The 13,345-nt window shown below is 43.1% G+C and overlaps 1 protein-coding gene across 2 annotated transcripts in view; it reads left to right on the plus strand.

Moving 5' to 3' along the window:
- Nucleotides 1-5,464, plus strand: part of SLC12A4 (solute carrier family 12 member 4) — a gene marked incomplete at its 5' end in the record, with an annotated part of 46,614 nt that extends 41,150 nt beyond the window's left edge. For both annotated transcript variants that reach the window (XM_084215437.1, XM_084215438.1), the window contains 4 exons: nucleotides 25-132; nucleotides 780-964; nucleotides 3,897-4,030; nucleotides 4,318-5,464. In XM_084215437.1, coding sequence (XP_084071563.1) covers nucleotides 25-132; nucleotides 780-964; nucleotides 3,897-4,030; nucleotides 4,318-4,409 — 519 coding nt within the window. In that variant the 3' untranslated portion in view covers nucleotides 4,410-5,464. The remainder of the gene's footprint in view (nucleotides 1-24; nucleotides 133-779; nucleotides 965-3,896; nucleotides 4,031-4,317) is intronic.
- Between the last annotated feature and the right edge of the window lie 7,881 nt (nucleotides 5,465-13,345).

A 13,345-nucleotide genomic window follows, 5' to 3' on the forward strand; every position in this document is an offset into this window, starting at 1 on the left:
CAATATTTGTCCTTATTTCTGCAGCACAATAGTGATATCTCAGCATATACTTATGAGAGAACTCTTATGATGGAGCAGAGATCTCAGATGCTGAGGCAAATGAGGCTGACAAAAACTGAGAGGGAAAGGGAGGTATGTCATTTGTGGTTGTTCTCTATGGGCTGCTGAGGGGGATGACACAAAGAGCTTCCTAGCAGTGTGTTATGTAGCTGCTGCTCAAATTTAACTCCCGTGCTCTAAAGATGTAAGGAAATACTTTTAGTGTAGCTTTGTTTCCCAAAATTGCATGTAGTTCTTGTTTTTTTTCCTTTATATCTGGTATTTGTCTCAATTTATAGCATATCCTGTTTTCCTACTGAAGATGTCTTTCCAGTTTGGACTTTTAGGACGTGTAACTATGATGTCTATGACACGTAGCTTTGAAAGACGAGCCGTCTTTTTTTTAGTTGTAAAAACTAAAATACTTTTTTTTTTGGGCTGGTTGTGTCTGTTGTTCCTGACCATGTCACGATGTGAGCTGGACTGACATTTTTTTCTTGTATAGATACAGGCTTCTGTCAGTCCAAATTCTGGCTTACACCCATCAAAACTGTTCAAAGTCAGTTTGGTATGTAAGACTTTTGGCTAGGGCAGGTGCCTGGTATCTGAACTCTCCTGAAGGCTTAATTGAGTGAGCAAAATAAAAGATAGAATGGAACAAAATGTCTATAATTATTTAAAGCACACCAGAGAACATAAAATAAAGTCTGAGTTCACCTGGCCACTCATGTGCCCTCCAGGCTCAGCTCGTCAAGGACAGACATTCAATAGCACGTCTGGAGAGCCTCTACTCAGATGAGGAGGATGAGGGGGACCCTGTTCCTGAGAATATCCAGATGACCTGGACAAAGGAGAAATGTGATGCTGAGAAGCGGAACCGAGGCAGTGCTGTGGGGAGCTTCAGAGATCTCATCGCCATTAAGCCGTGAGTCTTCTCTAAGTCTACACTTTGCATCTCCTGAAGCTCTGCATGTGCTGTGCTTTTATTATCTCTTGTTTCCTCATCCTTGGTGTGGACTCGTGCTATAATCATTGAGACCTGGCTATGAAAAGAAATGTGCACACATCCCTCAGTATTTCACTTGGTAGAGCCAAATGCTAAACTGGAACTGTTAAATCCTGTGACAACTTCCCTACTGTCTCCCAAATCCCTCGATGAAACACACTGATAATTTCACTGATCTAATCAGAATTTAAAAGAAAAGATGATAATTTCACTGTCTGGTGTGTAGTGTGGATGTTTAACCCATAGAGGAAGAAGCTGTGGAGATGGTGATGAATGACTTGGAGCAGCATCTGTGTGTGATAAACCCTCTGAGAGTTGCTGCTGCAGGAGCACTGGCATGTAACAACAGCTGGGGTGCTACCACTGAAGAGTGAGAAGTAAAGGTCTATTTTGGCTTTGTGTAAAACTGTGAATCTCCTGTGGCTTCTTTGATGTCCTGCATCTCACATGAAGAGCTCAGTCAGTTTTGCATACTTGGCAAAGTTCCAGATTTTTTTTCCTCATAAATCAGAATTCAAATCTGTTTTAGGCTGAATCCTACTGTAGAAATTCTGCTGAATTTGGTGTTAACTACCTGTACTTTTTCCTCTTCCATGCTTTCAGAGGGTGGGAAATCGTGTAAGTTTGCTATTTAAATTAGAAGTACATTAAGATGGTTGAGAGGAAAGACTTAATTTTCTCAGATAAAAGCAGGAAAACTGTGTGTATTGATGGAAGAAAAGGCACTAGAGTTGAGCAGTCTTAGCAATGTTTTAAAGGGAGCAGGATTAGCTACTTAAGCTAAGTATCATTATAAGTAGGATGTAACAAACTACAAGAGTTGTCCTGATGAGAACTAAGGATAGAAAACAATTCCAGTCTGAACCTATTTTCCTAAGCAGAGTGTGACACAAGCAGGAGGCATTATTACTCATTTAGAGAAGCTCTCATTGCACAACACTGCTAGGATGTTAGTTCTGGCAGTTCTGGGCACTAAACAAGCCCTTTCTTGTAGCCTACACCTTCAAATCACTGGGGAGATGCCAGTTTTAAATATCACCTTAGAGAAAACCACACATTTCGTTTTCATCTTCCTTTCCAAAAACTATACTTAGCTAACAACTGCTACGTTCCTGCTGCTGGTTTTTTCCTCACTTCCTGTAAACATAATCTGGCCTCAGTGTTGTCCCTGGCTTTCTGAAGCTGATGTGGTGAAGACAGAGGGTGTCCTTGATCCAAATTGAATAAGAACATGAAGTAACAGAGAGGTAATTCACAGTGGGTAAATTATTCTGTTAGCATAATAAACATGGTTTTTCCCACCACATCTTCTTTCTGTGCATATAAATTTTGTTTTTGCAAATCTGAATATTCAGAAGAGCAGCAAGGTTACTAAAGAGTTCACTCATCATGCAGAGCTGAATCAATGAAAGCACAGATTCATATTTCATTTGTTTCTACTAATACTTATTTTTATTACATTAATATGAGGACAAAAACTCAAGTGGAAAAGCCTCAAAAGTATAAATATATTCTAATAAAGTATAAATAAAATAAATAAATAAAAGTATAAATATATTCTAATATATAAACTTGGATAAGTTTATTTATTTCTGGATTCCTTTTATGTTACCAAAATAATGGTTGATTTCCTGTAAGAAGGCTTGAAATCCCCAAAGGTTACTTTTGAATTTTGTTCTTGCATGAATTGATGTTATTTTGTGTTAATATATTCCAAATAATTCATGCTTTTACCTCTTTTAGCCTGGATTCTTACAAAGCAGAGATGTGTGAGATTATGCTGCACCTATTTCCCTTTTCTCCCCTAACTTTTGAACTAAATGACTCCTCAAGTTTGAAAATGTGATCAAGATTAGAGACACCTGGGTAAAAGTGTTTCCTGTAAACAGCCAGGCAGAGAGATTGATTAGTGTCCTGAAGGAGGGCTTAACATCCATAGAACCCTCCAGAAAAGCCCCTTACATCCAGCCTGTTCTGGGCTGCCATCCTGTTTCCCCATTTCTGTGACTGCAGTCTGCAGTGGCCCAGCCTTTCTCTGGAGATGCCAACTGCTGTTCAACACCAGGAGGGAAGTGTGCTGCTGGCAAGTGTGGCTGAGCACGGTGGTGCCAGGCTCCTGCTGGTTCCCAGGTCACTGAGAGAGTTTGGTGCTGGTTCCCAGGTCACTGAGAGAGTTTGGTGCTGGTTCCCAGGCCACTGAGAGAGTTTGGTGCTGGTTCCCAGGTCACTGAGAGAGTTTGGTGCTGGTTCCCAGGCCACTGAGAGGGTTTGGTGCTGGTTCCCAGGTCACTGAGAGAGTTTGGTGCTGGTTCCCAGGCCACTGAGAGAGTTTGGTGCTGGTTCCCAGGTCACTGAGAGAGTTTGGTGCTGGTTCCCAGGTCACTGAGAGAGTTTGGTGATGGTTCCCAGGCCACTGAGAGAGTTTGGTGCTGCTGGGTCTGGAGAGGTGCCTGTGCTGCCAGGGATGAGGGCTCCTGGCAGGGCTGCCCACATGGGAGGCTCTGCAGTCATGACTGAGCCTGGCTGAAGAGCACATCCCCAACTGTGTTCTAATTTCTTATGCAACACTAAATTATCTTTATCAAGCATGCTTTTTGAAGAGCACTGTAACTTTCTAAACTGGACTTGACTGCAGAGATCTTAAAACCAGCAGACTCTCTGTAGCTGAGTAAGTCTGGGAAATGTCTTAATGTATCTTCATCTTAAAGTTTGAAGGAAATCACTGTGTTGAGTTGACATTTAAGAGGATATTTAGGAAATTTGAGTATGCTTTTTTTTAGAGGACCTTTTTAATAATGCAGTGCTCAGAGGTGTGTTTCTAACAGTAAGTCTGGATGTGCTTCTCCTACAGGAACCAGTCCAATGTCCGAAGGATGCACACAGCAGTGAAGCTCAATGAAGTCATTGTAACTAGATCCCATGATGCCAGACTTGTGCTCCTCAACATGCCTGGTCCTCCAAAGAATACTGATGGAGATGAAAACTGTATCCTTTCAGGCAAGGCCTGGGCCACACAGAAGGTTTTTCTTTAGTCTGTTCTCTTGAATTCATTTGGCCACCAGTGCTGTTGAGCTGTAATATGTGACAAAGTTTTCCCTGAGTGGAGGGTACTGGCTTGTTGCTGTAAAGTGGTAATTGCTTATAACACAAACTCACACTATTTTGGTCCTTAGAGGGGTTACCTGCACTAAGTGAGACCAGAGCTGAGGGCTGTGAGCTGGCCCTGTGTATTTTGGTTTTGATGTTTTTTGTCCTTGACTTTACTGAAACAGACATGGAGTTTCTGGAAGTCTTGACTGAGGGCCTGGAGAGGGTACTGCTTGTGAGAGGTGGTGGCCGAGAAGTCATCACCATTTACTCCTGATTTAGAAGCTTCCAGCCCTGGGCTATATTTTCCTTCTTTTTGGCCATTACGGACATTCCAGTTTTAAACAGAGAAGAAAAAAAAAGGTTTTTTGCCTAACTTTCTCCTCATCCAGTCCTGTTCATTGTTTTTCCATTTGCGACATACATATCTTTTGGGATTGCAGTATTTGTTACACCATCCAATTAGCAACATAAATTGTGAAGCTGCCACATTATTCAGTTTCTGCTTTGGTACCCCAGCATTTGTGCATGTAGTTTTAACACTAAACCTATTTTTAGTCAGCACTGCTATGTGCAGTATTTTTAGTAACTGTATGTAAAGTTAGGACATGAAAGCCAGTTACTGTAAAAAGATTAAAAAAGCTTTTTATATTAGGTTTGGGGGATAGAAGTGCATTATATAGCAGCTAGTTTCTGCTGAAGTTCAGCTATAAAGCATTTTCTAAGAGCACACTGAAGTAAGAGAGGACTGAAAAAGCTTTCCTTTTCTGGGTTTATTTCCAGAACTAAACTCTCAGTATTGGGTAAGAATTTATACTTTTAATACATTTATTGATAGAGATTTAAATAAATTATGTTGACATAGTTGAAATTATGTATGTAGCTTGCTAAAAGTTTTGTTGCTTCTGAGACTTCAGGTTCTGTGAGGCCAGATCCCTATTTATTTTTGTATTTATTTGTCAGAAATATTGGATATGCAGATGCAGACTGTTTAGGAGAACAGAGATCTCACAATAAATTCTGAATCACCAGTGGATTGAAGGACCAGCCCTGTGCAGTTCTTCCATGCTTTAAATTTCTTGCAGACCATCCATCAAAAGTACTTTGGGCATGTTGGAGTCCCGTGTAGAGCCAGGTGCTGAGCTGCACGCACAGCGATGGGATTGCACTTGCACCAGTACAGGGACCTGCTGCTTCATTGTTTGCTTTATGCCCTTAGAGGGGAAAGAAGAAAAGAAGACCCATATAAACCAATAAGTCTCTGGAGATTTTATCAAGCCCATTAAGTTGTACTTTATGTACAGAACATTCGTATTTTTTCAATAAAATGTTGCATACACTTTGAACCTGCTCTCTGTTCTGTGAGTGGGGTGGGTTGGGTTGTGCAGCTGGAGCCTCTGCCCTGGTCCAGCGTTGGCACTGCTGGACCCAGCAGGTGAGGGCCAAGGGGCTGGGTGCTCACCCAGAGGGCACAAGTCCTGCCAGCTTCGACTTCGGAGCAGCTGGGTGTGTGTGTGTGAGGAGGGAAGCCTCTGGCGCTGCCAGAACCCCCAGCACACAGAACTCTGTCCCTGCAGACTATTGAACACGCACAAGCTGGTGCCCCCTCAAGATGCCTGTGTCTGGGAGCGTGGTGATCCAAACCAGGGGCAGGTGTGAACCAACATCCCAGGGAGCTGGGAGAAAGGAAGGGATTGACCCATTTCTGTCCCATGGGCTCTGGCTAGGGGGTGTGCTGGTTCTGCTGTGCTGGTACTCCTGGGTATTTCGCTGATCACAGCATGACATTTGTCTGAGAGATGCAAACCTGAGAAACTATCCAGGCTTTTATCTTAAATAACTTAATAAAAATGCTGTTCAGAGGAGTTTAATAGTTAAAGCCTGTTTGTTCTCTCTGTAAAGGACATACCTGATGGGTCCAGGATGGTATTCATCTGTGCCAGCATCCCTTTGAGACAACAGCCAGGAAATACCTCTGGGGTGTGCTCTCTATTGGGTACTTTATTTTAACAAGTCTTTGCTTTTTTGATTTTGAAAGCCAAAATCAATATCACACTTTCAAACCGATGAAAAGAATAAAGCTTTCTTAATTGCAACTACTGTGCTATTTGTACAGATTATTTTTACATCTTCAGAGCACTGAGTAATGGAGTGCAAGTGTACAGCAATTTTGATAGTTGATACCTATTTGCAAACATTCTTTTATAGGAGTAATAATAGAAAATCTTTTGTCCCTCAGACTTTTACCAAATGTGATCTCATTCAGGCGCTCTGAGAAATACATACACCTTTTTCTTCTGGAATTTTATGCAATTGGATGATGACTCCACCTCACAAAAGGATTTCATTGCCATCTGTTACCTGACCCAAGTAATCTGTTTGTGGCTCATTGTGTTTTAACATCAAAGCAACCAAGTGAATCTCTTTACAAATACAGTAGATTGGGTTTTCAGAGGTGATTAGTCCCTGTTGGGGACTAAAAGCCTCCAGACTAATTCAGCTTTGTGTGGACCCTAAGGATTTTATATATGTAAGCCTTCATTACATGCGGCAGGTTCATAATAAGTTCCTCTGAGACTTTGTTCCCAGCACTGGAAACAAAGTAGCATGGAAAAGTTTGTGTAGGAAAAGATCACTGAAAAAAAGGTAATTTCTATCTGAGTCATCTTGCGTGAGGGTACTTGAATGGTCATCTTCCATTTTTGTTCCTATGCTGGGACCTGTTTTGTTAAGGAGATGATAACATAGCAACTAAAATACTGTGTGACAGAGCTGATTTAAACTCTTCACCCGTTGGTATAGGCAATTACACTTAAAACATGAAGGCTGCCGTTTTAATAGTTAGTGAGTCACTACAGACATTCCTGTGGAAGCACAGGGAGTGTTCTGCAGTGAGAGAGACCCTGTGCAGTGAGAGATCACTGCAGTGTTAGAGATCTCTCTGCAGTGAGAGATTCCTGTGCAGCGTGAGAGATCCCTGTGCAGTGTTAGCGATCCCTGTGCAGTGTTAGAGATTCCTGTGCAGTGTTAGCGATCCCTGTGCAGTGTTAGCGATCCCTGTGCAGTGTTAGCGATCTCTCTGTAGTGTTAGAGTTTCCTCTGCAGTGTTAGCGATCCCTGTGCACTATTAGCGATCCCTGTGCAGTGTTACCGATCTCTCTGTAGTGTTAGAGTTTCCTCTGCAGTGTTAGCGATCCCTGTGCAGTGTTAGCGATCTCTTTCCAGTGCGTTTCCCTGCGGGCAGCGCTCACCGCGCGCGGCCCCTCGGAGCGGCTCTGCCGTGCCCGCCGTGCCCGCCAGGGGGCGCTGGCCGCCGCCCTTGGCGCTCCCGGAGCGGCTCCGGCCGGGATCCCGCCGCGCGCAGACCCCCGTGCGCGGATCCCCGTGTGCGGATAGCCCCGTGTGTGCGGATACCCCCGTGTGTGCGGATCCCCCGTGTGCGGATCCCCCGTGTGTGCGGATTCCCCCGTGTGTGCGGATAGCCCCGTGTGCGGATCCCCCGTGTGCGGATACCCCCGTGTGTGCGGATCCCCCGTGTGCGGATCCCCCGTGTGTGCGGATTCCCCCGTGTGTGCGGATAGCCCCGTGTGCGGATCCCCCGTGTGCGGATACCCCCGTGTGTGCGGATCCCCCGTGTGCGGATTCCCCCGTGTGTGCGGATTCCCCCGTGTGTGCGGATGCCCCCGTGTGCGGATAGCCCCCCGTGTGCGCATCCCCCGTGTGCAGATCCCCCGCGCCGCTCCGGCAGCGCTCCCCGCGTTCCGCGTGCGCTGATAGCAAACGAAACGTGCGAAGTTAAAAGAGTTCCACTTCCACCTTTCCTCCTCCCCCGTCCCCGTTTCCCATTTTCCCATCTGCGTCATCCGTAATAATGTTTGCTTCTTCAGTAGTTCCCCTGGGAAGGGAAAAAGTGCCTCATGCTGTGCTGGGGAGGTCGGAGGTTCTCATTCCATTCTGGAATAATTATCCCCCTGCAGAGCCACTGGCTCGGGTCAGATAGGGCACCTATAGGCAGATGCTGCCAATACAAAATGCTGCTTTTCCCTGGGGAGTGGTTCCCCTTGCTCTGGATTTCCCGTGTCAGACAGCACAGGCAGACCCACAGCAGGTGGTGAGTTTTGGAACAGAATTCCTCATCGGAGTCACAGTCTGTACTCCAAACTCTCTGAACAGAATACACCCTACTAGTGGACAGCTGACTAAAATGGAGTCTGCAACATCTGTCCAAAGTTCTCTCTTCACTCTTGGATTAGTGCAGGTAAGGCTCTTGCTGCTGGGAACAGCATCATTAAGGGCACAGCTCTTCCTCTAAACCCCTGCCTGTTTTGTGCTGGCACAAGCAGCTCTCCAGCCATGTAGCAATGGATGAGGCCTCGCTTCTTGGCTGCAGGGTCAAGTTTTGCCTATTTAAACTGCAGCACTGGATGTGAGATAGAACTTAAATGCCTGGCAAAGTCAGTCCTCATAAACTGATGCTTTTTAAGAACCAAAGAGATAATCCAGCACGTGTTTTGCCTGCCAGCTCCAAGCTGGGGCTTGTCCTTTTAATTTAACTTCTCTTGCCAATAAAATACTACTGCCAGGAGAAGCCAATATTGTCCATACACCTCCAGACATAAAGAACTCAACCACAGCCAAGTATTGGAGGGATTTGAAGCACAGCTGTCACAGTGCAGGGGATGGATCACACTCAGAGGGAGGATTCAAGGGAAACATCAGCTTTGTATTTTGTGAGATGGGATTGGCTTGTCCTTGGTATGTCTGCAGGAGGTCAGGGCAGTGAATCTGAATGAAAGTCCACCACAACCCAGACATCTGAGTTTCAAAAAGCAGTACCTTTGAAAAGCTCTCTCTTCAGCAAACTGAAGTATTATTTAATAGTTAAGGTGAGCCTCCTTCAACAAATGCTGATTTCCATGTGCCTTCATACAAGAGTGTCTGTGTTGTTGCTTTCTCTTAAATGAACATCCCCCTCTCCCCAAACTGGCTAATAAGAAATCAATAGCTGAGGCTTAAAAAAAAAGAAATTCACTACAAGAACATTATAGATATAAGTGGAATATGTAAATAGCTCCCATCAAAATAAGCTGGCTGCAATCAGAACTGAATATATTTTTATTTGGCTGCTTTCATGTCCTTCACCAGGATCCACACAAGCTGTCCCCACAATATAACTCTTTGTGGCTTATCTGCTCTTTTCTCTTTCAAGGACAAGTACAATCAGCCTCCTCAGAGGCCAGCTGTGCTGGGGTGAAGTGTGGCCCTGCTTATTGTTTATGGACTTTAAACTAGCACAACTCTTGTCAGAGTGGCTTCAGCTCTGTTTTTCATAACAGTGTGTTTAGCTGGGCTCTACTCATTACCATTTTCAACAAATTGCTTGCATTTATGGAGATATTTCTCACCTCAAAAGAGCCTATTGAAGTGGTCAGCAAACTAAAATGTGGTCAGTGAACTAAATCAACAAACTGAAAATAAAAAGCAGAGAGAAAGAGAGAGAGAAAGAGAGAGAGGGGGGCTTTTCTCTAGCCTGTCTCTTAGGTGATTCTGTTTATCTCTCATGTCCAGTTTTTAACATACTAAAGTTAAAGCTGTGTAAGATTCTGCTGTGAGCAAATCTTAGCAGGAGTGTTAGTATCAGAGTAGTGCATCATTTCTACAATGCTGGGTTTTTTTTTTTTAATTCTCAGATTTTAAAATCTGCTACTTCAAACCGGCCTGATTTACATCTTGTGTTTGGAGACAGAACCCACCTTTCATCTGGTTTATTCTTTCTGCCGCCTGTTGTGTCAGCAATTAATGAAAACTGGCATAAGCCCCACATCATGGGACAAAACAGAAGTATTTTACTTCAGTGTCTGTACAGTCAGGCCATACACCCTAAGAAAGCACACTGAGAGTGGATAATGTTGTCTTGGAACTCAGTACAGCCTTAAGTGGCAAAGTCCAGCTCTGATTTTTTCATATTCTGCTGTCTCATGCCTAAAACCTTCAGACTTTCAGATCTAGTTACTTGAAATGTGCCTGCAAAGATGAATACTTTTGGAGAGGAAGTGGAAGAAGGACAGGTATGTGATATAAGAATACCAATCCTAAGTTGTAGACCATGTGCACTCTAAAGCATTGTATTTATGTCTCCCATTTCCCCCTCCCCTTTAGCTTTCCTCTAATAAGAAGACTGGCCTTTGTTTTGCCCCAGTTTTTCACCAAGTCAGGAAAAAAAAAAGACAGTGGAAGTGTCTGAGATGCTCTTTACTAATATTTCTCACCTACACAGAAGGAACAAGTTAGAGAAAACTTGTTGGGAGACTGAAGTTAGAGGTAGTCTTATTTCTGTGTTAATTCCCCTCAGTCAGTGAAGGCTGCAGAGAGAACAAATCCTGTTAGAATTCCCAGTGGGTGTTCAGCTGGACATCTGTGATTATGCCAAGTTTATTTCAGCAGGACTATGTGTGGGGTGTCTTTTCACATTGCAATTCAGTGCTGTGGGGTTATGAAATGGCTGAATTTGCCTGTATGATTTTTTAGCTAATACAGCAACGTGCCAATGTTTTATCAAGTTACATTTAGTGTTGCAATCCAGTTAAAGAGAGGCAGCTTTTAGTGCAGTCTGTAAGGAGGAAAAAGTCACTCATAATCTCTTCAAAGTCTAACACGATTAAGAGGCTGACCCTCCTCACACCAGGCTTAAGTATCAAAATCTAATTAGAATGTCATTACTAACCATATGCCCACAATCAAATCCTGGGTACTGCAACTTGCCTGTCAGTACTTTTAGGGAAACTCAGTGATGTCTTTAAATTGGGCATACAGTGGCAAATCTTCTAAAAAGCAGAGAAAGCAACTTATAAAAAAAATGTAGAAGTCGATAGTCCTACGGATAAGATGCACAAAGGAAAAAGTTCACATATTTTAGCAAGGTTGACCTTCTGTTGAGGCTGACATTTCCTTTGCTTTAAGGTACTAAAATTAGTCAGGAAATTGATCTCACCTTTGTAACTAAAGAGTTAGACAAACTTCAACCCCAGATGACCAAGTCATTTTGTATACTGGCATCATCAAAGCCATGTCAAACACAAAGAGACTCCAACTGCAAACCTGCTGCATTCAGGTGCCCACCTGCTCTGTGACATCTATACATTTCTTGGAGATAGTTCACAGAAATTGTTGAACTCCTCTGGATACAAAACTCAGGTGTCATCATCCTAGTCTGGGCCAACTTTTCAGTTAAATGTTGGGTTTTAAAATGAACACTTGATGATCAGCTTAAAATCAGAAATTATTCCAAATGCAATACTGTGAGTTACTGAACTAAAATGGAACTTGGATGAAAATTGGGATACTCTTCATAGGTTATTTGTACCACAAATAAAGCAAACAAACAAAAAAGAAACCCTAGCAGTGCACAGTGTTAAATCAAAGGAAGACACTGGAGTGTTTCTTGTTTGAGTTCCTCACCATGATTAGGAACTTCACTTGGCAGCACAAATACATGATCTTGCCTGTTACTTGACATTTATACTGCTTGTTTTACAGCTGAAAACAAAGCAGACAGCAACAGTTTATGAATCCATCCTATATTTCAAATTACTACAACAAAGGGGCAGGTGCCAGAGGCTGAGAGAAGGCTGTTACTGGGTTTCTGGTTCTGTTTGTTGTTGTTTGTTTGCCTTGTTATACATACATACATACATACATACATACATACATACATACACACTAGTAAAAACTGTTATTCTTTTTCCCATATCTTTTCCTGAAAGCCCTGTAATTTTGAAGTTATAATAATTCAGAGGGAAGAGGGGGTCATATTTTCTTCTGCAAGGGAAGTTCCTGCCTTCCTTGGCAGACACCTGTCTTTCAAACCAAGACACCCGTGGATGTTGCCAACAGTGCTTTCAGCTGACAGCTGCTGCTTAGAGATGTGCTATCCCAGGTGTCTGGCAGACTCCTTTGTGACTTCTTAAGCAACCAGGATCACAAGAAGTATCTGCTGAGTTAAAGATGATTTAACTCACACAGCAAGCCTAGAAGGAAACAAATCTAGAACAGGAAGTTGCTGCTTTCAATTCCTTCAACAGGCCCTATCATTTGATAATGTGGTACCCAGCAGTCCTTTACTGGACCAACTTCCAAACAGTTATTGCATAATCTGTTCCCTTATTAGCCACGTGCAACACTGAGGAAGTAAAAGGAGGCAACTTCTGGTTAAATACTCAAGTTCTAGTTTGTCTTAAAAAACACTACAACAACAAACAAGCTTCAATTGCTTTTCCAACAGTGAGTAAACTGTATAAACAGTCCTGTTTGTCCTTTGTGCATGTGATTAGAAGAAAATGGAGCTCAATTCCCTCAGATGAAGCAGAGCAAATGAAAAGCACAGGGAAAGGTATTGCTGTTGACAGTCTCAGCTCCTACTTTCTTGACTTTAAGTAGCTTTTAAATCTGGATCTAAAAACTTTTAAGTATGACATTGTGAAAATATTATAGAAAAACTTCTTGAAGTGGCTTTGCTTAACTATAAAGCCCTTGAAAATAAATGAAACAAAGCAATTATGTTTTTCTCAGGAAGGGAAATGCAAGGACACAAGACCTGCTACCAGAGCAGCTCCTTTGAGGAGAGCATTTTGTGTCACGTTGAACATGGGTGCCCCCATGTGTTCTGTGTGCTGACAATGCACAGGCTTGTGTCAGTAGGACTTTATTTAGGTAGTACTAGTGTTTGGAAATTTCACCACGGCTGAATAATTGAGCACTCTGGGCATAGCACAGTAGACATGCACCACATCCAAGAGTGCATAGCTTACCACTTTTATTAACCTTGAGATTAGCTTTCTAATTGCTGGGAAATTTCATAGAGGAAGTGTAGTTTTGTTGGGTTCTTCTAGAATTTATCTATAGTTTGTTATGGCACAAGAATTCCAGATAAGCTCATTTCAAATATTATGTGGCTTCAAACACCCCCCTCACAGGCTGCAGTTTCCCACTCCTCCAAGTCCCTGCTGCTGTAGTTTTCCACTGAGGCTAGTTTTCTGGAAACACCCTTGAAGCCAGGTTGCTAAAGTAATCAGAGTTTTAAGAACCCTGAAATTGTTGGAGAGCTGCATCTATGGAGGATGTGTGAGACAATGACCTGCAAGCTGCCTCTGCAGAAATAACAAACGCTGAAATGTGGCCTGGATCCCCTGCTGGGCACTGACGGAAACGCTCACA

Source organism: Fringilla coelebs (assembly GCF_963513975.1).
Source record: "Fringilla coelebs genome assembly, chromosome: 14".
NCBI classification, from domain to species: domain Eukaryota; kingdom Metazoa; phylum Chordata; class Aves; order Passeriformes; family Fringillidae; genus Fringilla; species Fringilla coelebs.